The sequence below is a fragment of the Pan paniscus genome, chromosome 23 (genome assembly GCF_029289425.2).
Source record: "Pan paniscus chromosome 23, NHGRI_mPanPan1-v2.0_pri, whole genome shotgun sequence".
Taxonomy (NCBI): domain Eukaryota; kingdom Metazoa; phylum Chordata; class Mammalia; order Primates; family Hominidae; genus Pan; species Pan paniscus.
Genome location: NC_085927.1, coordinates 34,622,015 through 34,649,262, shown reverse-complemented (window position 1 = coordinate 34,649,262; position 27,248 = coordinate 34,622,015). Strand labels below are relative to the sequence as shown.

Sequence of the window (27,248 nt, the reverse complement as noted above, 5' to 3'; positions counted from 1 at the left end):
TTCTAGATTTTCCAATTTACTGGCATATAGTTGCTCATAGTAGCCAGGAATGAACCTTTACATTTCTGCAATATTGGTTGTCCTCTCCATTTTCATCTCTGGTTTTATTTATTTGGAACTTCTTTTTTTTTTTTTTTCTTAGTCTGACTAAAGATTTGTCCGTTTTGTTTATCTTTTCAAAAAACTTTTTGTTTCATTGATCTTTTATATTTTCTTCATTTTAATTTCATTTTTCTTGGCTCTATGATCTTCATTCTTTTAGGCTTGGTTTGCTCTTGCTTTTGTTTGTTTGTTTATTTATTTAGAGACAGAGTCTCACTCTGTTGCCCAGGCTGGAGTGTAGTGGGGTGATTCTGGCTCACTGCAACCTCCACCTCCCTGGTTCAAGCAATTCTTGTGCCTCAGTCTCCCGAGTCCCAGCACCTGGGATTTTGCCATCTTGGCCAGGTTGGTCTTGAACTCCTGACCTCAAGTGATCTGCCCATCTTGGCCTCCCAAAGTGCTGGGATTACAGGTGTGAGGCACCACATCTGGCTTTGTATTTCTAATTCTTTAAGATGCGTCATTAGGTGGTTTGAGGTTTTGCTCTTTTGATGTAGGCACTTATAGCTATAAAATTCCCTCTTATTACTGCTTTTGCTGTATCCCATAGGTTTTGGTATGTCATGGTTTCATTATCATTTGTTTCAAGAAAAGTCTCAATTTCCTTAATTTAACCCATGAACAGTGGTCATTCAGGAGCATATTGTTTAGTTTCCATGTGTTTGTATAGTTTCCAAAATTCCTCGTTTTTGATTTCTAGTTTTGTTTCATGTGATCAGAGAAGATGCTTTGTCTTTTGAATGTTTTAAGACTTCTTTTGTAACCTAATATATGGTCTATCCTTGAATGATCCATGTACTGAGGAAAAGAATGTTCATCGTGCAGCTATTGGCTGAAATCTTCTGTAACTACGATGTCCCTCTGGTGTATAGTGCAGGTTAAGGCCAACGTTTCCTTTTTTTGTCTGAAAGATCTGTCCAGTGCTGAAAGTGGGATGTTAAAGTCTCCAGCTATTATCGTATTGGGGACTATCTCTCCTTAGTTCTAATAATACTTGTTTTATATATCTGGGTTACTCCAGTGTTGAGTGTATATATATTTACAATTGTCATATCCTCTTGCTGAATTGACCACTTTATTGTTGCATAGTGACCTTCTTTGTCTCATAGTTTTTGTCTTGAAATCTATTTTGTCTAAGTATAGCTATTCCTGTTTTTTTTTTGTTTTTGTTTTTGAGACAGAGTCTTGCTCTGTCGCCCAGGCTGGAGTGCAGTGGCATGATCTTGGCTCACTGCAATGTCCTCCTCCCGGGTTCAAGCGATTCTCCTGCCTCAGCCTCCCGAGTAGCTGGGATTACAGGTGTGTGCCACCACGCCCAGCTAATTTGTTTTGTATTTTTAGTAGAGACAGGTTTCACCATGTTGGTCAGGCTGGTCTCGAACTCCTGACCTCGTGATTCACCTGCCTCGGCTTCCCAAAGTGCTGGGATTACAGGCATGAGCCACCGCACCTGGCCTTTTTTGTGTTTTTTCATGCCTTTATTTTCAGTCTATGTGAGTCTTTATAGGTCAAGTGTTTTTTTCAGGCAGCAGATCTTTTTTTTTTTTTTAATTCATTCGGTCACTCTTTCATTTAGAGTTTAGTCCATTTACATTCAGTGTTATTATTGAGAAGTAAGGATTTACTCCCGCCATTTTGTTATGTGTTTTCCGGTCTTATAGTCTCTTCTTCCTCCTTTCTTTCCTGCCTTCCTTTTAGTGAAGGTGATTTTCTCTAGTATGCTATAACTTGTTTGTTTTGTGTATCCATTGCATATTTTTGAAGTTACCATAAGGCTTGCAAATACTGTCTTATAACCCCTTCTTTTAAGGTGCCGACAACACTGCTTGCAAACAAACAAGCAAAAAGAAAATGAATAAACTCTATTTTAAATTTGTCGTTTGCTTTTTAAAACATTTTTCTTTTGTTTTTTTTTTTAATTTTATTTCAATAGGTTTTTGTGGAACAGGTAGTTACGTGGATAAGTTCTAGTGGTGATATTTGTACTTTTGGTGCATCCATCACCTGAGCAGTGTACACTGTACTGAACATGTAGTATTTGATCCATCACCCCCTCCCATCCTTCCCCACAGTCCCCAAAGTCCATTGCATCATTCTTATGCCTTTGCATCCTCATAGTTTAGCTCCCACTTATGAGTGAGAAGATAACAGTGTTTGGTTTTCCATTCCTGAGTTACTTCATTTAGAATAATGGTCTCCAACTCCAGGTTGCTGCAAACCCTTTTTATGGCTGAGTAGTATTCCATGGTATGAATATACACATTTTCTTTATCTACTCATTGACTGAACATTTGGGATGGTTCTGTATTTTTGTGATCGCAAACTGTGCTGCTATAAACTTGCATGTGCAAGTATCTTATTCATATAACGACTTTTCCTCTGGGCAGATACCTAGTAGTGGGATTGCTAGTTCAAATGGTAGATCTTTTAGTCCTTTAAGAAATCTCTACACTGTTTTCCAGAGTGGTTGTACTAGTTTACATTCCCACCAGCTGTATAAAAGTGTTCCCTTCTTGCCACATCCATGTCAACATCTGTCTTCTGATTTTTTTTTTAATTGCCATTGTTGCAGGAGTAAGGCGGTATTGCATTTTCCTGGTCATTAGAACATGTTTTCATGTTGGCCATTTGTAGATCCTTTGAGAATTGTCTATTCATGTCCTTTGCCCACTTTTTGATGGGATTGTTTTCTTTCTTGCTGATTTGAGTTCCTTGTAGATTCTGGATATCAGTCCTTCATCATATGCATAGTTTGGGAATATTTTCTCCCATTCTGTGAGTTGTCTGTTTGCTGATTATTTCTTTTGCTGTGCATAAGTTTTTTAGTTTAATTAAGTCCCATCGATTTATCTTTGTGTTGCATTTGCTTTTGGGTTCTTGGTCATGAAGTCTTTGCCTAAGCCAATGTCTAGAAGGGTTTTTCTGATGTTATCTTCTACAATTCTTATGGCTTCAGGTCTTAGATTTAAGTCTTTGATCCATCTTGAGTTGATGTTTGTATAAGGTGAGAGATGAGATCCAGTTTCTTTGTGCTACATGTGGCTTGCCAATTATACCAGCATCATTTGTTGAATTGGTTATCCTTTCCCCACTTTGTTTTTGTTTGCTTTGTCAAAGACCAGTTAGCTACAAGTATTTGGCTTTATTTCTGGGTTCTCTATTCTGTTCCGTTGGTCTATGTGCCTATTTTTTATACCAGTACCATGTTGTTTGGATGATTATAGCCTTGTAGCATAGTTTGAAATCAAATAATATGATGCCTCCAGATTTGTTGTTGCTTAGTCTTCCTTTGGCTGTGCAGGCTCTTTTTTGGTTCCATATGAATCTAGGATTTTTTTGATTTTTTTTTCTAGTTCTATGAAGAATGATGATGGTATTTTGATGGGAATTGCACTGAATTTATAGATTGCTTTTGGCAGTATAGTCATTTTCACAATATTGATTCTACCCATCCATGAGCATGGGATGTGTTTTCATTTGTGTCACCTATGATTTCTTTCAGCAGTCTGTTGTAGTTTTCCTTATAGAGGTCTTTTACCTCCTTGGTTAGGTTAGGTATATTCCTTTTTTTTTTTTGCAGCTATTGTAAAAGGGGTTGAGTTCTTGATTTGATTCTTAGCTTGGTTGCTGTTGATGTATAGCAGTGCTACTGATTTGTGTACATTAATTTCATATCCTGAAATTTCATTGAATTCTCAGATCTAGGAGCTCTGTTGGATGAGTCTTTAGGGTTTTCTAGGTATGCGATCATATCATCAGCAAACAGTGACAGTGTGACTTCCTCTTTGCCAATTTGGATGTCCTTTATTTCTTTCTCCTGTCTGATTGCTCTGGCTAGGACTTATAGTACTATGTTTCATAGAAGTGGTGAAAGGGGGCATATGTCTTGTTGCAGTTCTTGGCGGGGAATGCTTTCAAATTTTCACCGTTAACCTGCTCCTGAATGATCATTGGGTTATCTAATTTCCATGTATTTGCATGATTTTGGGTGTTCCTTTTGGAGCTGATTTCCAGTTTTACTCCACTGTGGTCTGAGAGAGTACTTGATATAATTTGATTTTCTTCAATTTGAGACTTGTGTCCTTTGCTTTTTAACTTATGTTTCTATTTATATCCTATGGCTTTTATTACCTTAAGGTATGTCCCTTCTATGCCGATTTTGCTGAGGTGGTTTGTTTTTTGTGGGTGGTTGGTTTTTTTGTTTGTTTGTTTTTGTTTTTTTGAAACAAATTCTCACTCTGTCACCTAGGCTGGAGTGCAGTGGCACAACCTTGGTTCACTACAACCTCTGCCTGTTGGGTTCAAGTGATTCTCCTACCTCAGCCTCCCAAATAGCTGGGACTATGGTGCATGCCACCAGGCCCGGCTAATTTTTAGTAGAGACAGGGTTTCACCATGTTAGCCAGGATGGTCTTGATCTCCTGACTTTGTGATTGGCCCACCTCTGCCTCCCAAAGTGCTGGGATTACAGGCGTGAGCCACCGCGCCTGGCCATGAGGTTTTTAATCATAAAGCGATGCTGGATTTTATCAAATGCTTTTTCTGCATCTATTGAGATAACCATGTGATTTTTGTTTTTAATCCTGTTTGTGTGGTGTAGCATGTTTATTGACTTGCATATTTTAAACCATCCCTGTATCCCTGGTACAAAGCCCACTTGATCATGGTGGATTATCTTTTTGATATGGTGATGCATTCGTTTAGCTAGTATTTTGTTGAGAATTTTTACATCTATGTTCACCAGGAAGATTGATCTATATAGTTTTCTTTTGTTTTCTTCTTTCTTGGTTTTGGTATTAGGGTGATACTGGCTTCATAGAATGATTTAGGAGGATTCCTTCTTTGTCTTTTGGAATAGTTTCAGTAGGATTGGCACCAATTCTTCTTTGAGTGTCTGACAGAATTCAGCTGTGAATCCATCTGGTCCTGGACTTTTTTTGGTGGCATCTTATATTACCATTTCAATCTCACCGCTTGTTATTGGCCTGTTCAGAGTTTGTTTCTTCCTGGTTTAATCTAGGAGGGTTGTATATTTCCGGTTCCAGGAATTTATCCATCTCCTCTAGGTTTTTTAGTTTGTGTGTGTAAAGGTGTTCATAGTGGCCTTGAATGATCTATTGTATTTCTGTGGTATCAGTTGTAATATCTCCAGTTTCTTTTTTTTTTTTGAGATGGAATCTTGCTCTGTTGCCCAGGATGGAGTGCAGTGGCATGATCTCAGCTCACTGCAAACTCTGCCTCCCGGGTTCATGCCATTCTCCTGCCTCAGCCTCCCAAGCAACGGGGACTACAGGCACCTGCCACCACGTCTGGCTAATTTTTTGTGTTTTTAGTAGAGACGGGGTTTCACCATGTTAGCCAGGATGGTCTCGATCTCCTGACCTTGTGATCCACCTGCCTCGGGCTCCCAAAGTGCTGGGATTACAGGAGTGGGCCATCGTGCCCAGCCTCCCATTTCATTTGTAACTGAGCTTTTAGAAATTTTTTTTTTTTTTGAGACAGTCTCCCTCTGTTGCCCAGGTTGGAGTGCAGTGGTGGCACGATCTTGGCTTGCTGCAAACTCCACCTCCTGGGTTCAAGCAGTTCTCTGCCTCAGCCTCCTGAGTAGCTGGGATTACAGGCACCCGCCACCACGCCCAGCTAATTTTTTTTTTTTTTTTTTTTTTTTTGAGACCGAGTCTCGCTTTGTCCCCCAGGCTGGGGTGCAGTGGGCGCAATCTTGGCTCAGTGCAAGCTCCGCCTACCAGGTTCACACCATTCTCCTGCCTCAGCCTCCTGAGTAGCTGGGACTACAGGTGCCTGTCACCATGCCCGGCTAATTTTTTTGTATTTTTAGTAGAGATGGGGTTTCACTGTGTTAGCCAGGATGGTCTCGATCTCCTGACCGCATGATCCTCCCGCCTCGGCCTCTCAAAGTGCTGGGATTACAGGCATGAGCCACCGCCCCCGGCCCTATTACCAGTAAGTTTTGTACCTTCAGATGAATTCCTATTGCTCCTCAACATCCCTCTTTTTCTGATTGAAGTACCCCTTTTAGCATTTCTTTGTAGGGCAGATCTGGTGTTGATGAAATCCCTCGGCTTTTGTTTGTCTGGAAAAGTCTTTCTCCTTCATGTTTGAAGGATATTTTTACTGGGTATATTATTCTGGGGTAATTTTTTTTTCCTTCAGCACTTTAAAGATGTTATGCTACTCTCTTCTGATCTGTATGGCTTCCACTGAAAAGTCTGCTGCCAGATGTATTGGAGCTCCATTCTATGTTATTTTTCTCTTGCTGCTATTAGGATCCTTTCTTTATCCTTGACCTTTGAAAGTTTGATTATCAAATGCCTTGAAGTAGTCGTCTCTGGGTGAAATCTACTGTAACCACTTTATACTTAGATATTGATATATTTCTTTAGGTTTGGGAAGTTCTGCTATCTCTTTGAGTGAACTTTGTACCATTATCTCTTTGTTTACCTTGTCTATAAGGACAGTAACTCTTTGATTTTCCCTTTTGAGGCTACTTTCTAGATTTTGTAGGCATGCTTCTGTGTTTTCTTTTGTCTCCTCTGACTATGTGTTTTCAAACAGCCTGCCTTTGAGCTCAGTAATTCTTTCTTCTGCTTGATTTAATTCTGCTCTTAAGAGACTCTGATGTATTCAATATGTCAATTGCATGTTTTAACTCCAGAATTTCTACTTGAATCTTCTTAATTATTTCAATCTCTTTGTAGAATTTATCTACTAGAATTCTCAATTCTTTCTGTTATCTTGAATTTCTTTGAGTTTCCTCTTAAATAGCTATTTTGAGTTGTCCGAAAGGTCACATATCTATTTCTCCAGGACTGGTGCCTGGTGCCTTATTTGGTTCATTTTCTGAGGTCCGTGTTTTCCTGGATGGTCTTGATGCTTGGGGAAGTTGATGAGTGTTTGGGCATTGAAAGTTAGGTTTTCATTGTTCTCTTCGCCATCCAGGCTAGTTTGTATTCATCTTCCTTGGGAAGGCTGTCCAGGTATTCAGAAGGACTTGGGTATTGTGATCTAAGTCATATCTGCATCAGGGGATATTCCAAGCACAGTAATGCTATGGTTCTCACAGATTCATGGTGATATCACCTTGATGATCTTGATTTGATCCAGAAGACTTCTGGATTACCAGGCAGAGAGTCTTGTTTGCTTACTTTCTGTGTCTCTGTGCTGAACCGCCTGGAGCTGGGTTTGGGGTGACACAGGCATCCCTGCGGTGACCACCAATGGGACTGCACGGGGTCAACCTGAAGCCAGCACAGCACTGGGTCTTGCCCAAGACCCACTGTGACCACCACCAGGCTACCACCTATGTTGGCTCAAGGCCCTAGGGCTCTGCAATCAAGTGGTAAAGCAGCCAGACTTATGTCCTTCCCTTCAAGGGCAGTAAGTTCCCCCAGGCCCTGGGCAGGTACAGAAATGCCATTCAGGAGTCAGGGACTGGAGTCAAAAATCATAGAAACCCACCTGGTATTCTTTTGCACTGTGGCTGAGCTGGCACTCAAACCACATGATACAGACCTTCTCACTCTTCCCTTCCTTCTTTTTCTTTTTCTTTCTTTTTTTGAGACAGTCTTGCTCTGTCGCCTAGGCTGGAGTGCAGTGGTGCAATCTTGGCTCACTGCAACCTCCACTTACTGGGTTCAAGCGATTCTCATGCCTCAGCCTCCCAAGTAGCTGGGATTACAGGCGCCCACCACCACAGCCAGCTAATTTTTATATTTTTAGTAGAAGACGGGGTTTCATCAGGTTGGCCAGACCTCCTGACCTCAAGTGATCCACCTGCCTTGGCCTCCCAAAGTCCTGGGATTCCAGGCGTGAGCCACCGCACCCGGCCCCCTTCTCTTTCTACACATAGAGGAGCCTCACCCCATGGCCACCACCACCACAGGCCTATAGGGAGTACTGCTAGGCTACTGCCAGTGTTCCCTTAAGGTCCATGGGCTCTTCAGCCAGCTTGCGGTGAATGCTGCCAAGCCTAGGACTTACCCTTCAGGGCAGCGTGCTCCACTTTGGCCCCAGGCAGGTCCAGAAATGCCATCCACGAGCCAAGGCCTGGGATTGGGGACCCCAAAAGCCTGCTTGGTGCTCTACCCCACTGTGGCTGAGATGGCACCTAAGGTGCAAGACAAAGTCCCCTTTACTCTTTCACTTTTCCCTCTACTTTTCTCAAGCAGGAGTCTCTCCCCATAGCCACAACAGCTGGGAATATGCTGGTTCTCACCTGAAGCCAGCATGTCTGAGTCCACCCAAGGCCCTCACATTCTACCTGGGTATTATTGCTGGTTCTTCAGGGTCCAAGGGCTCTTTAGTCAGTAGGTGATGAATCCTGCCTGGGCTGGGTCCTTCCCTTCAAAGCAACAGGTTTCCCTTCTGGCCCAGGGTATGTCTAGAAATGTCATCTAAGAGCTAGGGTCCAGAATGGGAGCCTCACAACCCTGACTGTTGTCCTGTCCTACTGTAGCTGAGCTGGTATCCAAGATACAAGACAAAGTCTTCACTCTTCCTTCTTTTCTCCTGAAGCAGAAAGAAGGGGTCTCTTTTGGAGCTTTGAGCTGTGCTGCCGTTGAGTTGGGGGAGGGATGATGCAAGCACTCTCTTAGCTACCCTGGCTGGTGCCTCAGTAGATCATGCCCCCTACCCCTCCACCCCTAGTTTACGAGCTCTGAGCTCAGATCAGCATTAGGACTTGCCTAGGGATTGCAGTCTTTGTGGCCTAAACTGTTTCTCAGGTTCACTCAGGGCCACAGAGCACTCCAGCCCATGGTGGTGAGGCTTTCCAGAACTCGAGCTCTGACCACTGGGCTGGGAAATTCCCCTTTGGCTAGAGCCAGAATCAAATGTTCCCCCTATGGGTGGCCATCAGCTGAGGACAGCTCAGTTCTGCTTTCTGCTGTGACAGGGCAGTGCTGATTTTAATGCAAAGCCTCACAGTTGCTGTGCTCTCCCTCTCCCAACTGCACAGATTCTTGGCACCATGCAGGGGTGGGAGAAGGGTGACATCAGCAATTCAAGACTGTTTTTCCTACCTTCAGTGCCTCTTTCAGCAATATAAAGTAAAAACCAGACACTGAGTGCTCACCTGATGTTTGGTTCCTATGAAGGTGCTCCCTTTGTACAGATAGTTGTCAAACTTAGTGTTCCTCTTGTAGGGATGATCAGTGGAGCCCTCTATTTGGCCATCTTACTCCATCCTTGGTTAAATGTCTCAAGTGTCATTCCTTGGAATAAAGTTCCCACTAAAAGACTAAATGTTTAGGGAGCACATGCTGTGATAGAACAGTATGAGGAGGCAGTCTGAGTCTAACAGCACTGAAAAGCTCCAAAAGAAACTTCAAATAAAATTAAGTTTATTTGCACTAAGACTGATTCACCAATTGTGCAGCATTCAATCAGAAGGGGTTCAGAGAGTTCTGCTGCAGCAGTGTGAGCAGTGAGCTGTTATAGGCCAATGCAAAATAGGACAAAATCCATTTGCTCTATTAGAGTGGAAGGACCCTAGTTGGTAGTTGGTAGTTTCTGATTGGTAAAGTCTCTGGCTTTGCTTTACTGTTTATACTGGAGTTTGCTTTGCCTACATAGGAACCTAAAGCTCTGGAGCCATCTCCCCTGCAGTGGCCTCTCAATTAAAATTTTTAACACCTAGGATAGAATTCCAGTCCTATTAACCTATATCTTAATGAAAAAAATACCTACATTGGCCATTCAAGTTTATAATTGTAACATTTCAATAGGAGATAGCACGGATTTACAGCGTACAGGATCTCAGATAAGTTGATCTTTAAAATAAAGTTTTATGCCATGTCTTATAATTCTTTTCCAGGTTAAAGCCAATTCACAAGGAGACTGGTCAAGAGAAATAAGAGAATTACCCTTACTTAATGCAATGCCACTACATAGTTGGCTCATACTCTATAGCAGGAGCAGTCACAGAGAAGCCATGACCTTAAAGGGTCATCTACAGAGTGTCACAGCCCCCATGGGCATAACTATGAAACCAGCAGAAATGTAAGTAGAGCAGAAATTCCCATTTGAAAATTGGTTGTTAGCAATCTTGAAGTATAATAACTAAAATATTAAATTGTAGGAATTGGTCACTGTATCAAAACCTTAAAAGTTTGTAAAGTCTAATCTCTCTAGTCAAAAAATATTAAAACAGACTTTGTGATATATGGTTTACGGCTATTAAGATACATGTTGTAGAAGGTATGAGAATTAAGAACTTGATGTGAATGGATGGGAGAATATTAAGAATTCTCACGCATGTTTCCAAAAACTGAACTGAAAAAACTTTCTAGAGCAGTTTTATGTTTACAGCAAAAGTAAGAGGAGGTTAGAGACTTCTCATATATATCCTGCCCCCAATAATGCATAGCCTCCCCCATCAACATCCCCTACCAGTGTGGTACATTTGTTGCAGCTGATGAGCCTACATTGAAATATCATAATCACCCAAAGTCCATAGTTTACAGTAGGGTTCACTGTTGGAGTTGTACATTCTACTGGTTTGGACAAATGTATATGACATGTATCCACCATTGGTTTCATGCACAGTATTTTTCACTGCCCTAAAAGTCTTCTGTGCTTCACCTAATTATCCCTTCCTACCACCACCTACCCCTTGCACCACAACCTCTGAGGACCACTAATTTATTTATTTATTTATTTATTTATTTATTTATTTATTTATTTTTTTACCGTCTCCATGGTTTTGCCTTTTTAGAATGTCATCTAGTTAGACTCATACAGTATGTAGTCTTCTCAGCCTCGGCTTCTTTTTCTTAGTACTTGGATGATAAAATCTGTACAACAAACCCTCAGGGCACAAGTTTACCTATATAACAAACCTGAATGTGTACCCCTGAACCTAAACGTTTGTTTTTTTTTTTTTTTTCTAAAAAAAAAAAAAAAAAAAAAAAAAGGTTATGTTGTGGTTAACTAGCTTCTCCTGAGGGCAGGGCCTGTTAGGAACACAGGGCCCTGGTGTATTTCAAAATAGTTTCTTTTCCCCTCCCCCTGCTGGAAGCACTAAACAATTTTCCTCTAGTATTTACTGTGAGAACCTGGTCAAGCTCCTAGAGGTAAAAATCTCAAAATTGTGGGGACCCTCCTGTGACTGGGTATACCTGGAATTTTTAACCCTCACAGTTGTCCATGCTGAGTCTGCAGTAATTCATCAGTTACAGTTCAGGTGGTCTGACCCAGCAACTGTTTCCCTGGGAAGTTTCCAGAGTCTTTGCTCCAGCTAGCCAGGACTCCTTGTTTTTGCTTATTTGTCTCTTCAGTATTGGAGGCAGTGATTTGCTCTGTGTCCTCACTTCCCTTGAAAATCCTAGGAGAGCTGTTCATTGTTTTCAGTCTGTTTAGCTTTTGACTTGCTGTTAGGGCAGAGTAGTGACTTCAAAGCTCCTTAAAAGTAGAATCGGAAACTGAAAGTCTACTGTCTTTTTTCTTTTAAACATACTTTCTACTGAAATGCATATCTTGGTATTTTATCATGTCTTACTTTGTATTTAATTTGCTGGGTGAAACGTTTGTTTCACTGGTTGGTATCTTTTGGATATGGATGCTATATTTATTTTTTAGGATTGAAGTAGATGGTGATGCTAACTCCTATATAGACACATTACGGAAATATACTAGACCAACACTGCAGATGGTAAGTGTCTAGTTGATACATGTACAGTCTTTTAGTTATTGTTCTAAACCATTTTGATAAGTATTTTAGAATTCAAAATGTTGTTGTTGGTTTCCTGAACTTGCCAACGAAAGCAGATTAACCTGCTATTAGCTGAATACAAACTTTCATGGTTTTAGCTATTCCTGAGTATCACAATCGTATGCTAATTTTCTCAGACTTGGAGACTTGTAATTACTTTTAAAATCTCCTAACTTGAAAAAATACACCATACAAATGTAAAGTAGTGTGGGTATTAATAATCACCACATTCATTACTTTTACCCCCAGATGTAACCTGCCAAGTCTGTGATCACGATCTTCTAGCCTGTGTTATTCTTCTTGCCTGTTTTTTTTTGTTAGTTTGTTTTGTTTTGTTTTGTTTTGTTTTGAGATGGAGTCTTGCTCCATGGCCCAGGCTGGAGTGCAGTGACATGATCTCGGCCCACTGTAACCTCTACCCCCCGGTTCAAGCAATTCTCCTGCCTCAGCCTCCCAAGTAGCTGGGATTACAGGCACCTACCACCATGCCCAGCTAATTTTTATATTTTTAATAGAGATGAGGTTGGCCAGACTGGTCGCGAACTCCTGACCTCCAGTGATCTGCCCACCTCAGCCTCCCAAAGTGCTGGGACTACAGGCATGAGCCACTGTGCCAGGCAATACTTGCCTGGTATTTTTCTAGGAGTCTGTTCTTTCCTTTCTTCCATTTGGTGTCTTAGACCAAGTTGTCATTATGTTGTATCTGAATTACTACAGCAAATTCTTGTTCTTTCTTGGGCTCTTTACACTAGTTCATCTTCTTTCTTCCCCCAGGATGATCTTGAGGGGTAGAGGTGGGAAGATGTCTTTGTTTCTTGACCATGAAACCAGAATGTTTTCCTATTGTGTTTTACATGAAGCCTAGACTTTCTTCTTTTAATTGCCCCTAGGGAACCCTTGTAGGATACCCTGAAGAATACCTTGTGTGAGCCGTACGCATTCTGAAATGTAATGTCTGCATTTTGAAATCCTGTTGGACTTAAGTTTTATGTGTTGCTTCCTGTTACTTGAGTATTGTTTTATTCTTTCCTGGCCCCCTCTCGGTAAGAGAAGCCCCCATTGGGAACCAGCAAAGCTTCCTGTTCTAGGATTAGAATCAGAGTAAAAGGGGCTTTGGCAGCTGTTTGAATTCCAGCTTATTCTCATAACAGGAATCTCTTTGATCATTTGGTATCTGCCTGAAAAGCTCAAGATTACCTTTTTTTTTTTTTTTTTTTGAGACGGAGTCTCACTCGTCACCCAGGCTGGACTGCAGTGGCGTGATCTCAGCTCAAGCTCTGCCTCCCAGGTTCCAGCAATTCTCCTGCCCCAGCCTCCCAAGTAGCTGGGACTACAGGCACCTGCCACCACACCTGGCTAGTTTTTTGTATTTTTAGTAGAGATGGGGTTTCACTGTGTTAGCCAGGATGGTCTCGATCTCCTGACCTCGTGATCCACCCGCCTCGGCCTCCCAAAGTGCTGGGATTACAGGTGTGAGCCACCGCGCCCAGCCTCAAGATTACCTTTTTAATGTGGGGCTTTCTTTAAAGAACTTCTGCCTCTTGAAGAAGAACTTGTCCTACTTTTACTCGTTTACTCATTTATTCATCCTAGATTTGCCTTTTGGAACAATTTCTTAAGGTATCCCCTTAAATATTTTAAGGCATTATGTCAGATGGCATGGGGGAAGCGTGTCCACAATCTTATGTACCCCAAATAGTTGGAAACGATCCATAAAATAGGGACTAAAAATCACTTATAAAACTGTTCCAGTACAGATGGAAATCTCCATAGACCAGCAATAGAAGGGGATTCATGTATGTAACTAGGAATCAAGCCATGTGGCATGAGGTAAGGGTAGAACAAGGCTGTGTAAGAAAATACGTTGATGTAATAAAAAGATAGCAGGCCACATATTTATGTTGTACCTAAAATAAAATGTGAACTTCACAAATGTGACTGGTAATGACACGACCAGGCATTCACAAGTACTTGATGTTTGGGGATGTGTTGGTTTTCTTTATGGCAGGTACAGACAGCTTGCAGATCACTATTTTAAATGAGTCACGATAAGGAAACACGTGTATGTGAATAATAAAGAATTAAAATCCTATAAATGCGAGTTGGGATACATAAGGCAGAAATAGAGGAAATGAAAGTGTTCCCGGAGCAAATTGAGGGGCCGGGCTGCTGTTTCTCACTGCCCAATAACGAGATGCAGACTGGGGTGGAAGAAAGTTTTTATTTCTGTAATGAGTTAACAGGGAGAAGGCCTGGAAATTATCTCCAGACCAACTCAAAATTACAAAGGTTTTCAGAGCTTATATATCTTCTAAGCTATATGTCTATGTCTAAGTGTGCATTTATCTAAAGACATAAGTGATTAACTTTTTTTTTTTTTTTGGACGGAGTCTCACTCTGTCGCCCAGGCTGGAGTGCAGTGGCACGATCTCGGCTCACTGCAACCTCCGCCTCCCGGGTTCATGCCATTCTCCTGCCTCAGCCTCCCAAGTAGCTGGGACTACAGGCGTCCGCCACCATGCCCGGCTAATTTTTTATATTTTAATAGAGACAGGGTTTCACTGTGTTAGCCGGGATGGTCTCAATCTCCTGACCTTGTGATCTGCCCACCTCGGCCTCCCAAAGTGCTGGGATAACAGGCGTGAGCCACCATGCCCGGCCATAAGTGATTAACTTTTCATCTATAACTAAGGTCTGAGTCCTGAAGACCTTCTTCTGGGGACTCAGTAAATTTACTTAATCTAAATGGGTCTAGGGGCTATGGTGATTACCCTTATCTTGTCTGCTGCTAAATCATGGAGGTTTGGGGCATTCCTTCAGACCTCCAATAAACTTGTTTGTGGAGGCCTGGGGATTTTCTTCAGACCCCCCAGTAAAACCTGTTTAATCCTAAATGGGTCCTGCTAAGAATTCCTTCGTTATTTTGTCATGCTGTGAGGCCCAGGAAAGGCCTAGGCAAAACTCTTGGTGGGCTTTTGTTACATTGCAGCCTTTGTATAAGGGCACTGACTTTTTTAGCTGTTAATATTTAACTTAACCACTCAGTACTGAAAGAGTTGTGATGGAGGCCTACATTAGTAAAAACTGGCCTGCCACAAACGTATCTTCAGGTTACAGCTTTCTTTACAGGAAGTGAAGCAAATCTAGTATTAAGGCTACAAGAATAAAAAAAGTCACTTTGCATTTAATATTAATAACTCATTCCTGAAAATCAGACAATTGTAGTAAAAATGCCAGTAGGGAACATAGTCCTCATTTTAAACACAAAATTTTACAAATATTCTATTTAAAATTATGCATTAATCCGATCTAAACCTTTCATTTTTTTTAGATATTTGGAAACTTTATTCCTTTTAATCTTATATTTTAGTGTAATTTCAGACTTACAGGAAGAATTGGAAAAATAATACAAATACCCCCTCTATACCCATCATCCAGATTACCCAAACATTTGACCACAGTTGTATAATTATTCTTTTTCTCCTTCACCATATGCATATGATTATAATTCATGGCAGTTATTGTGTGTGTGTGTATGATATGCTGCTCCATTAACCTCTAAACACATCAGTGGGTATTTTGAAAACAAAGGAACATACTCTTACTTAAACACATGTTACCCAATTAAGAAAATTAATATTGAAGTAATGCTTTTTTTTTTTTTTTTTTTGGAGACTGAGTCTCACTCTGTCACCCAGGCTGGAGTGTAGTGATGCGATCTCGGCTCACTACAACCTCTGCCTCCCAGTTCAAGCTATTCTCCTGCCTTAGCCTCCCAAGTACCTGGGACTACACGTGCCCGCCACCATGCCTGGCTAATTTTTGTATTTTTAGTAGAGACGGGGTTTCACCATATTGGCCACGCTGGTCTCGAACTCCTGACCTTGTGATCTGCCCACTTTGGCATCCCAAAATACTGGGATTACAGGCGTAAGCCTCTGCACCCAGCCGGTGATGCTGTTTTCTAATCTGTACACATAATTCTAATTTCACCACTCATCTCTGCACAAAAACCAAAAAACTTAAAGCTGGTCCTTTTGAAAATATCAAAATTTAATACTGTCAAGACTGAAGAAGACTAAAGCTAAAAAAAAAAAAAAAGTAGAATCCATCAGTATAGATTCACCAGAGATTAATAAAATATGAAACACCAAAAGCTACTATATGCCAGTCATTTGAAAATTTGAAATAAGTCACCTTCAGAAAAAAATGCAAATGATTAACTGTTTAGTCTGAACTATTGGACAAATACTTGTCAATGCAGACGATGCATTTGAAATTCTACACCCTTTCACGTGAAAGGAAGAAAAACAGTATAGAATAAGAAGAGAATTTCCTTAATCTGATAAAAGATGTCCACCAAAAACTTCCTATAAACATCATCGTGTTAAAAATAACTTAATAATTATTTTCCCAAGAAAGTCAGGAACAGGCCAATTAGTAACCAGTCTGCCTAACTGCTTAGTTTCCCACTGGAAATCCAACCCAATATTTGAAAATTTGGAAAATCAGGCAGTTTCCATAACTCCTAAGTTTGCTTACTCAGCAGTAAAATGGGGATACTACTACTTATTTCAGTGGGTTGCTGAAAGTATTAACTTTGCCAAGTGAACCCCTCGGCAAGTGCCCTATACATACATCATGAGGAAGCTGTCTAGAGTCAATGAAACCGTCTCGTTGTCTGCGGTGTTATCCGAGCTCTTTGTTTCATGGCCAAGAAAATTTAGGAGTGTGGACCAAGAGTAAGGTTGGAGCAAAAGACGAAAGCTCTCTGCAGCAGAGAGGGGGCCCGAGAGGGTTGCCATTTTAAAGTTAAACGCAAAAGCTTTTCTAAGAAATTTCCCTTATCTGTGTAGCTGTCTGTGTAACTGTCCTCATCTGTGCAGCTGCAGGCCTGTCTCAGCCAAGCCTCCCCCTTATGCAACTGCCCATGGAGTCCGCACTGTGTACTTATCTGTAGAAGCAGAGGAAACTTTCCTGGGAGCCTGCTGATTACACAAAGAACAAAAGCATTTCTGCATTAGGCCTTGCTCCCTTATCTGTGCAGCTGCAGCTTGATTTTTCAGGCTGTTTAAAAGAATTTTAGTATAGACCTGCCTTAACTGTTTTTTGTTTTTTTTCCTTTCTCCTCTCTCAGTGATAGTCCTGTAAATGGTGACTGTCCTGATCATTGTATCCTTCAGCCTGATTTTAACCCATCCTTGTCAACATGGTGATAAGTTCCTGGAACCTGAATAACTAGGATGGAAATGATATTGCAGGCTTAAGCAATTGATGTATATTGCCAAATTGCATCTTGCAGCAATTGCTGTAATTTATAATTATAATTTATAACAATGTTAACTATAATTTACAACACTATAATTTAAACACTTCTAACAATTTAATGTTAATTATAGTTTATAATGTTAATTATAATTTGTTTCTTCCACACATTCACCCTTCCAATTAATAACTAATGTAATAATTTTCTGATAAATACATATGTTATAAGTTGATATAATTATGTTATAATTAATAACATGGCTCTAGACCCTTCGCCCTCTTGGGCTCATATATTTTCTTAATAAATTGACTCTAGCTTGTTAGTCTTCCACCTAAGTTGCCTGCTCCAGATGGTTTTTCTTTCCTGTATCACTGTTGTTGTATCTTAGGGAATGTCATGTTTGCTGGTTTTCAAGGTGATTTGTATCCTGCCCAATGATGACAAACGTAGATATGACAGCATAAAAAGATACCTATGTACCAAATGCCCAATTCCAAGCCAGTGTGTGGTGAAAAAGACCTTAGAAAAAGTCCAGGCAAGGACCATCGTCACCAAGATTGCCCAGCAGATGAATTGCAAGATGGGAGGAGCCCTCTGGAAGGTGGAGACAGACGTATGTTGTATTTCATTGACTTCGTTTAACTTACTTCTAATAAAACTTAAGATTCTCTTAATTGTTAATGCTTAAATTTTGCTCACGTTCTAACTCCATTACCTTTTCAAAAACAAACTTAAGGTACAAAGAACAATGTTCGTTGGCATTGATTGTTTCCACGATATCGTAAATCGACAGAAATCAATAGCAGGATTTGTTGCAAGTACCAATGCTGAATTAACAAAGTAAGTAAGCTCTGGTAGACATGTTTAGTTAGTAGCTGACTGTGGACCAAATAGAAAAGATGAACCTAATTAATATTTGTTAACTCAAGAGGTTGGGAATTTGACAGATGAGTTATTCTTAATCATGTAGTCTCCTGATTTTTCTGGCAAAGTTATGTTCCCAGAACATTTTGCATGGTTGGCTGGCTCTACATCATTTTCCATTGCTGCCTAAAATACCACAGACATGGCAGTTTATGACAATGCCCGTCTCTATCTGCACGGTTCTTCTGATCAGACACCTGGTAGTTCACTCTCTCAGGACCTTACAAGGCATAAATTAAGGTGTCAGCTAAGCCACATTATCATCTGGAGGCTTGATAGCACTCCCCTTCCAAGCTCATGTCATTGTGGCTGAATCCATTTCCTTGTGGTTAGATGACAGAGGTCCCTGGTTTTTGTTGTTGTTGTTGTTTGTTGTTGTTGTTGTTGACCGTCAGCTGCAGGCCAGTCTTGATCACTCTCATGTAGCAAACCCCTCTCCATCTTTCAACCAGCCATAGCACATTGAGCCCTTGTTCTGTTTTGAATCTGACCTCCTCTTTGGCCATCAGCCAGAAAAAACATCCCTGCTTTTAAAGGAGCTCATGCAATTACAAATGACTCATTTGGAAAACTTTTATCATAAAGTCAACAGAGCCATATAGCATAACATAATCACAGGGGTGGTATCCTGCCATAATCACAGGCTCTAGGGATTAGAACAGGTAGAATTCTGCCTACCATAGGCTCTGATCAGTAAATGTCTTAAATGGAGATCATTAACACATAGTGAAATAGTTCAGATGTGCATGGGTAAAGAGACATGGAAACATAATTAGTGGCCAGAGATCTGTAAGTACAGGATCTTGTCTTCCTATACCTGCAAGTGATGTACTTCCAAAAGGAGATTTGTGTCTATATCCTATGCTCTCCTTTTCTCCCAGGGCCCTTTTATTTTCTGTTCTCAGAGTAGAAACCACACTGCACCTTGAAATACGTTTGCAGTCTTAAGTTTGCAGTCCTCTTTGCACATTACTTGATGTATGTCCATTGCAAATTACCTCTGTTTAATAATGATTGTGGCCCACTAGGTATAATTCAGGAATATCTTTAAAGGAAGATCCATCTTTATTTCCATAGATGATGACTTTTTGCCAGTCATATTCTGCTTCAATATGATAACATTGTTTTGCTCTACTTTTTGTTTGAAAGTAGCGTTGCAATCATAGGAAAAAATTATACTTTCAATTATTCAACAGATGCTTTTTTCAAATAATACTTATTTTAATCGTATAAAATCTGCTTTCCAATCAAAGAAAAACTTCGAAAAAATTATGAAAATAGCCAAATACCGCCGGGTGCGGTAGCTCACGCCTATAATCCCAGCACTTTGGGAGGCTGAGGCGGGCAGATCACAAGGTCAGGAGATCGAGACCATACTGGCTAACATGGTGAAACCCCGTCTCTACTAAAACAAAATACAAAATTTAGCCAGGCATGGTGGCGGGCGCCTGTAGTCCCACCTACTTGGGAGGCTGAGGTAGGAGAATGATGTGAACCCGGGAGGTGGAGCTTGCAGTGAGCCAAGATCACACCACTGCACTCCTGCCTGGGTGACAGAGCGAGACTCCGTTTCAAAAAAAAAAAAAAAGAAAATAGCCACTACCTTGAACAAAGAGAAACACACATAGCTAAGTAAATATTACAATTACATACTCCAAACCCAAGAAAGCAGAGACCATCATGAGCCAAATCATTCTTGGAGCTGTCAACAGATTTTTCTGAGTGGCTACCATGTTCAGCTGCTGACACTGGCAGTGAAAATGTGGAGCCGAGACGCCTGGTCATGCTCTATGGATTAAATCCTAGTAGAAGAGGCAGACAGACAGATACATCACAATGTCAGGTGGTCAGATGGGGTTACTGTGAAGTAAATAAGAATGCGGTAAGGGGACAGAAACTTGAGACAGCATACCATTTTACTAGATATGTTGAAGTTGTGACAACAGCTGCCACCATTCCAAAGCAAACCCCTTCCTCAGTGAGGGGGGGAACATGGAGGAGCCACTGTCGAGGGCATTGCTCCCAAAGCAGGAACCAGGGGGAGCACAGGGATTTCATTTTATTGCATTCCCCCATAGGCGAAACTGCAGTCGTCTTGTACAATAAAGCATGATTCATTTGTAGTAATGTGAATAAATGCTTCCATTCTACTTGACTATTTGTATGCACTCAACATTTTCTAAAATGCCTAAGATATCAAGAGACCAATGCTTTGATCTCCGTAGAGATATGAATTGATGCTGAAATGTCCTTAACTACTGATAGTAATATTTTTTGCCCATAGATTAATACAGACTCAAATGAGATTTTAAGATTCTTGTTTTCCAAACTGGTGGTTTTTCTGTGAACAGGTGGTACTCTCAATGTGTCATCCAGAAAACAGGAGAAGAGCTTGTCAAAGAGCTGGAGATCTGCTTGAAAGGTCAGTGTCTTGTAGCGGTCGGGGAGCCCGACACTATACAAGTAGTTCTCCACCAATGGACATACTGCCTCCAGGGGACACTTGGTAATGACTGAACCTTTAGTTTTTGGTGTCACAACTGGGGTGGAGGTGCTGCTGGCATTGAGTCTAGTGGGTAGAGGACAAAGATGCTGCTAAACATCCTACCATGCATAGGTTGACCCCACCTCCACCACCTCCACCACAGATTCTCTGGATCAAAACTTCCATAGTGCTGTTGTTGAGGAACCCCAGAATAGACAGGACTTAAGCAGTAAAACTGCCCTGAAAGCTGCAGTGTTGAAAGATGGACCTAGAATTTGTCAAAAGCAGCAAAGGCTAGTTTGTTCCAAGTAACGGTTTATTTACTTTTTCTGATTTCCTCTCAGCTGCCCTGGATGTCTGGTGTAAAAACGAATCATCGATGCCACATTCTGTTATTGTGTATCGCGATGGAGTGGGAGATGGTCAGCTTCAAGCATTGCTTGACCATGAAGCGAAAAAGATGTCGACCTACTTAAAAACCATCTCTCCTAACAAGTAGGTTGTATTAACTTTAGTGTGTAGTGACTCATGCCTGTAATCCCAGCACTTTGGGAGGTTAAGGTGGGCAGATCACTTGAGCCCAGGAGTTCAAGACCAGCTTGGGCAACATAGTGAGATCCAATCTCTACAAAAAATGAAAAAATTGGCCAGGTGCGGTGGCTCACGCCTGTAATCCCAGCACTTTGGGAGGCCGAGGAGGGTGGATCACCTGAGGTTAGGAGTTTGAGACCAGGCTGACCAACACGGAGAAACCCCGTCTCTACTAAAAATACACAAAAATTAGCCAGGCGTGGTGGTGCATGCTTGTAATCCCAGCTACTCGGGAGGCTGAGGCAGGAGAAACATTTGAACTCGGGAGGCAGAGGTTGCAGTGAGCCGAGATCGCGCCATTGCATTCCAGCCTGGGCAACAAGAGTGAAACGCCGTCTCAAAAAAAAAAAAAAAAAAAGAAAGAAAAAATTAGCTGAGCATGGTGGTGTGTGCCTGCAGTCCCAGCTACTCAGAAAGCTGAGGTGGGCAGGTCACTTGAGCCTAGGAGCACTGCACTCATACCTGGGTGACACAGTGAGACCTTGTCTCAAAAAAAAATGGTACTGTGCAGATTTTAGCTCTACATTTTAGTCTTTGAAAAAAAAAATCTGATGTTTTTTAGGGGAAAACACCAATACAATGTGTGATGAGAGTAGGAGCTTGATACAAATAGTGGCTTTTGTGGATGGGTGGGGGAGCGCCGGGAAGACCCTTCTGCTTTGATTTTGCGTTCCACACCCAAGTCAGAATGCAAAGCAGAATTGGACCTGGCAGTAGCAGACCGCTTCCACCACAAAGTTCCAGTGAATCTTCCTACTTTGTTTCAAGTCTTGCTGTGGGAGGGCTTGTTAAATTCAGATACTCATAGAAATCCAGGAATGGCCTGGCGTGGTGGCTCACGCCTGCAATCCCAGCACTTTGGGAGGCCGAGGCAGGCAGATCACTTGAGGTCAGGAGTTTAAGACCAGCCTGGCCAACATAGCGAAACTCCATCTCTGCTAATAAAAATACAAAAATTAGCCAGGCGTGGTGGCGCACACCTGTAATACCAGCTACTTGGGAGGCTGAGCCATGAGAATCACTTGAACCTGGGAGAGGGAGGTTGCAGTGAGCCGAGATCACACCACTGCACTCCAGCCTAGGGGACAGAGTGAGACTCCATCTCAAAAAAAGAAGAAATCCATGAACGTAGTCTGCCAATAGTTCACACTTATCCTTCTTTTATCCTAGGCTTTTGTGTGTTTCCAGGCTGGAGGAGCCAGCTGGTGGGGATCTCCAGCCCTAAGACTTACAAAACCTACAAAACTCCACTTTTGTAAAACTCCTGTTGAGAGCCCGCTGCTCAACAGGGATTGTAGGAATAATCCTAAAGTTGTGAGGAAGGGACCCTTCCCCTGGGATGTGGGTGGCTATGAATAAATACCTCCTCATTTACTGCTTCAGTCGGGCACATGGAGCTTAGACGGTAAAATTAGGGTGTAAGGAGGGCTGCTGTCCATTCTTCTTAATGGGTCCTAAATGTAAAGCAGATGTTTCAATACACTGTGTACTTCTGAGGTAAGACTGAGTAAATATAGTGACACTTACCCTGATTTTTTTAAGTTTCACTCTAGCTTTCATTGTGGTGAAGAAACGAATAAACACTAGATTTTTTCTTAAACATGGAAGCAATTTTCAAAATCCACCTCCAGGAACAGTTATTGACATAGAGTTGACTAGGAATGAATGGTAAGCCACCTGTATTTTTTGCACATGGTTCTATAATTTTCTCAATTTCCTTCAGTTCAGCACAATCACTTAATTCCAATAACTTTACCTTAAAGCATTGCTGATTCTTTAGAACTAATTTGGTCTGTTTTTTTACTATTGGGCAGAGATTCCTCATTTAAATCTAGAAATCGCGATGAGTCTTCTGGTTGTCGAAGTTTCTTCATCAAACTTTTGTAAATGTCTGTGACCACGTAAGAGTTAACTTCAGTGTGGCCCTAAAACCCTTTTAATTATGAATACAAAAGATAGCAAGTGATGTTTATATTGACAATTTGGAGTCATCACAAATCAAATTATATTGACTGTATCACTACCATCAAAATGTTTATGCAGTAGCCTGAGAGGTAGGTAGGTATCTATTTATTTGATGGAGTCTTGCTCTGTTGCCCAGGCTGGAGTGCAGTGGTGCAATCTTGGCACAGGCACACTGCCACCTCTGCCTCCCAGGTTCAAGCAATTCTCCTGCCTCAGCCTGCCAAGTAGCTGGGCTTACAGGTGCCTACCACCATGTCAGCTAATTTTTTGTATTTTTAGTAGAGACGGGGTTTCACCGTGTTGGCCAGGCTGGTCTCGAACTCCTGACCTCAAGTGGTCCACCCACCTTGGTGGCCCAAAGTGCTGGGATTACAGGTGTGAGCCACCATGTCCAGCCAGAGGTTTCTATTTTTAAAATGTCTTTCTGCTTTAAAACAGCAGTGTGGGGCTGGGCATGGTGGCTCACACCTGTAATCCCAGCACTTTGGGAGGCCAAAGCGGGCAGATCATGAGGTCCAGAGATTGAGACCATCCTGGCTAACACGGTGAAACCTCGTCTCCACTAAAAATACAAAAAATTAGCCGGGCATGGCGGCGGGCACCTGTAGTCCCAGCTAGGCAGGAGGCTGAGGCAGGGAAATGGTGTGTACCAGGGAGGCGGAGCGTGCAGTGAGCGGAGATCGTGCCACTGCACTCCAGCCTGGGTGACAGAGTGAGACTCCTTCTCAAAACAAAAACAGAAACAAAACAGCAGTGTGAAAAAAGAGACCAGTTACTTTTATGTGAAACATTTTGTATGACACTTATCCTAAGAACCTGAACAAAGAAATGATGTGTTCAGAAAGTAATACTGAATATGCTACAAAATAGTTTCATATAGTCAGCTCTGTTGTTCATGGACACAAGGAAGTAATTCCAAACAGTAATTTAGAAGTCTTTTCTTGTTATGAGGATGCAAGTCATTATGAACTAGAGCCAGCCTTTAAGACATTAAGATTAGATACAACTTCCAGAAGGTGAAATGGTTAGAGACATTCTATATAAAAATGTATTGAAATAAGAAAAGATATAAAAAGGAATAAAGGCCGTAAGAATATCTAATGAAAAGGTCAATTTGTATTTGAATATCTAACAAACATGAATATAGTCAAAATGAAGAAAAATCAGTGGAAGGGTTAAAGAGAAGGTTAGACATAAAAGAAAACAAATTGTTAACTGGAACATATGTTCACAAAATTCCCATAATGCAGTGGGGAGCCATAAAGATGTGGAAGATATGAAAAAATGTTTAGAAAAATGTAAGGCAAAATAAGATTTGCTCTATACCAAATAGAAGTTTCAGTAGTAGATAAGATATGATGGGGGTGTGGTGGGGTGGAGCAATAGTCAAAGAGAAAGTCTGAGATTCTGAATCCTAAGATTGAAGAATAACAAGATTTGAGCAAAAATCAATAAAAGTTCACACTTAGAAATGTTATAGTGAAACTTCAGCAGGCATAAGAAAATTTAAAAGCAACCACAGGAATAATATATTTACAAACAATAAAAATCACATTCAGCAAGAGTAGAAACCAGAATACTATGAAATATCTTTAAAATGCTTAAAAATAACCATCAAGCTAGAATTTGATACCCGGCTAACTTATCAAGGGTGACAGTGAAATACAAACATGCTCAGTTAGTGCCCATACAGTATATACATTAACAGATCCACCAGATACTCACTGAAGAGAGCTACCCAAAAAGACTGTATTTTAGGAAGAAGGAAATCGAACAGTTAAAAGAGAATGAAATGCAAGAAGCAATGCTGATCAGTTACGATGGAGTATAAAAAAGCCTTGATTTCATACATGACAATTTATAGGGTATATTAAAACAAGACCTAAAATACTGGATATAGCACTTACATAGAAAAAGAATTATGAGGTCAAAGTATACACTAAGATTCTCTAGTTACCAGGGAAAATGATAAAGCTGCTGCTGCTGTATACTTGTCAATTATACAAATGAAAGACTTACTTGAAACCACAGTGGAATTAATGATATTCATACCAAGAGTTGAGGAGAAATGAAGTAAAATGAAGGAAAGGCAGAAACATTTGATCAATCTAACATAAGGCAGGAAAGGATTAAAGGATGGAGCAAATAAAAAGTATCATAAAGTACAACATAAGATTGTACACATAAAAATAAATTCAATATTTATAACACATAGATCAATCTTACCGGTTGTATTGTTTAAGAAGTTTAAGGCCAGGCGCAGTGGCTCATGCCTGTAATCCCAGCACTTTGGGAGGCCAAGGCAGGCAGATCATGAGGTCAGGAGATTGAGACCATCCTGGCTAACACGGTGAAACCCCATCTCTACTAAAAATATAAAAAATTAGCCGGGTGTGGTGGTGGGTGCCTGTAGTCCCAGCTACTCGGGAGGCTGAGGCAGGAGAACGGCGTGAACCCAGGAGGCAGAGCTTGCAGTGAGCTGAGATTGTGCCACTGCACTCCAGCCTGGGCGACAGAGCCAGACTCCGTCTAAAAAAAAAAAAAAAAAGTTTAAATATAGTCCAGTGATTCTCAGCGAGGCAGCAGGCCTTCATCCGAGAATCTCCGAATAGAATTATCTATGGCCATATCAGATCAAATGTGCCAATCTTGTTTCTTCCTCTAGGTTTCAGTGCATGTACTTGAAGGCAAAATCCCATGAGAGTTACTGTGTCAGTGATTTAATTGCCTTCTATAGATTTAATTTCTCAAATCGTTGTTTATCAGTTAGGTTTCTAAACGTAAAGGAAACTTAATCTATAGAATAGATTTTTGTAAGCAATTATACTAAATGTTTTCATTTCAGACATTAGGTTTACTATATACCCTCTTTCTAAAATGAGCTGATACCCACATGTCCTATATTTCCAGGTATGACTTTTTTATTGTGAGTCAGTCTGTGCAAGATGGGACTGTTACCCCCACTCATTATAACGTCATCTATGACACGATTGGCTTGAGCCCAGATACAGTACAGCGTTTAACATATTGTCTATGCCACATGTATTATAATTTGCCAGTAAGTACTTTTTGTTACTTTTTTCTTCAGATTTTTTAAATGTACTATTCAACATTGAACAATGTTGGACCTCTGAACTGGCTTCTATGAATTTAAATTTAGGGAAAGTAGATGTAAAGTGAAAAAAATTTAGTTGTGTATTTTCTTTTCCTACTAAAGGGCATCATCCGAGTTCCAGCGCCTTGCCACTATGCCCACAAGCTGGCTTACCTCGTGGGGCAGTCCATTCACCAGGAACCGAATCGTTCCTTGTCAACTCGTCTCTTTTACCTTTGACCTGCAGAAGAAGACCTGATGTGATAATGAAACCACAACGTGTAAGCCTGTCTTCCTTTTGAAGCAGGATGTCTGAAATATTTTCCTAGGTCCATAGCATTAAATTCTCATCGTTTTTGATTGGACACAGGAGAGATTCAGAGTGATATGTTCTACTCTCAATACTACCACAGACTGATTTTTCCGGAGAGGAGAACTGACAGGGTTTGGCTTGCAGTTTCCCTTTCAAATATGTGACAGAGATCTCACAGCTGAACGTGACTGAACATTTTCCACCCCAAGCAGGGCCACTCTAAGAATTGAAAAGATGGGGCATTCGTCACAGAGAGAGTACATCTGTGAACAAGTAAACTCTACTTGGAAAACTACGTTTACTTTATTTTTGAAACATTTTTTTGTTAAAGGACAGGAAAGGAAGACATAAAAGTAACAACACTGAATTTCTGTTTAATATTTTGTATTTAGAATTAACCTATTACTGATGAGCTATATAGGAAGCATTGTGTTATTCCTTGTGCTGGGGTGGGAATTTGGATAGATTTTTGGTGGAAAGGTCATAAGGAAAGCTGGATTACGCCTGTAATCCCAGCACTTTTAGAAGCCTGAGGTGAGCGGATCACCTGAGGTCATGAGCTTCAGACTAGCCTGGCCAATATGGTGAAACCCCGTCTCTACTAAAAATATAAAAATTAGCCAGGTGAGGTGGCGGGTGCCTGTAATCCCAGCTACTCAGGAGGCTGAGGCAGAAGAATCGCTTGAACCCAGGAGGCAGAGGTTGCAGCGAGCTGAGATCGTGCCACAGCACTCCAGCCTGGGCGACAGAGTGAGACTCTGTCTCAAAAACAAAACAAAA

The 27,248-nt window shown here is 41.1% G+C and overlaps 1 protein-coding gene across 2 annotated transcripts in view; it reads left to right on the top strand.

Annotated features, from left to right (window-relative positions):
- PIWIL3 (piwi like RNA-mediated gene silencing 3) overlaps nt 1–26,676 on the top strand; it is an 82,892-nt gene extending 56,216 nt beyond the window's left edge. For both annotated transcript variants that reach the window (XM_055105974.2, XM_003814273.5), the window contains 9 exons: nt 9,935–10,119; nt 11,698–11,770; nt 17,512–17,709; nt 17,833–17,936; nt 20,372–20,442; nt 20,850–21,000; nt 22,639–22,764; nt 25,972–26,119; nt 26,279–26,676. In XM_055105974.2, the coding sequence (XP_054961949.1) occupies nt 9,935–10,119; nt 11,698–11,770; nt 17,512–17,709; nt 17,833–17,936; nt 20,372–20,442; nt 20,850–21,000; nt 22,639–22,764; nt 25,972–26,119; nt 26,279–26,395 (1,173 nt within the window). In that variant the 3' untranslated portion in view covers nt 26,396–26,676. The remainder of the gene's footprint in view (nt 1–9,934; nt 10,120–11,697; nt 11,771–17,511; nt 17,710–17,832; nt 17,937–20,371; nt 20,443–20,849; nt 21,001–22,638; nt 22,765–25,971; nt 26,120–26,278) is intronic.
- Nucleotides 26,677–27,248: the final 572 nt, after the last annotated feature.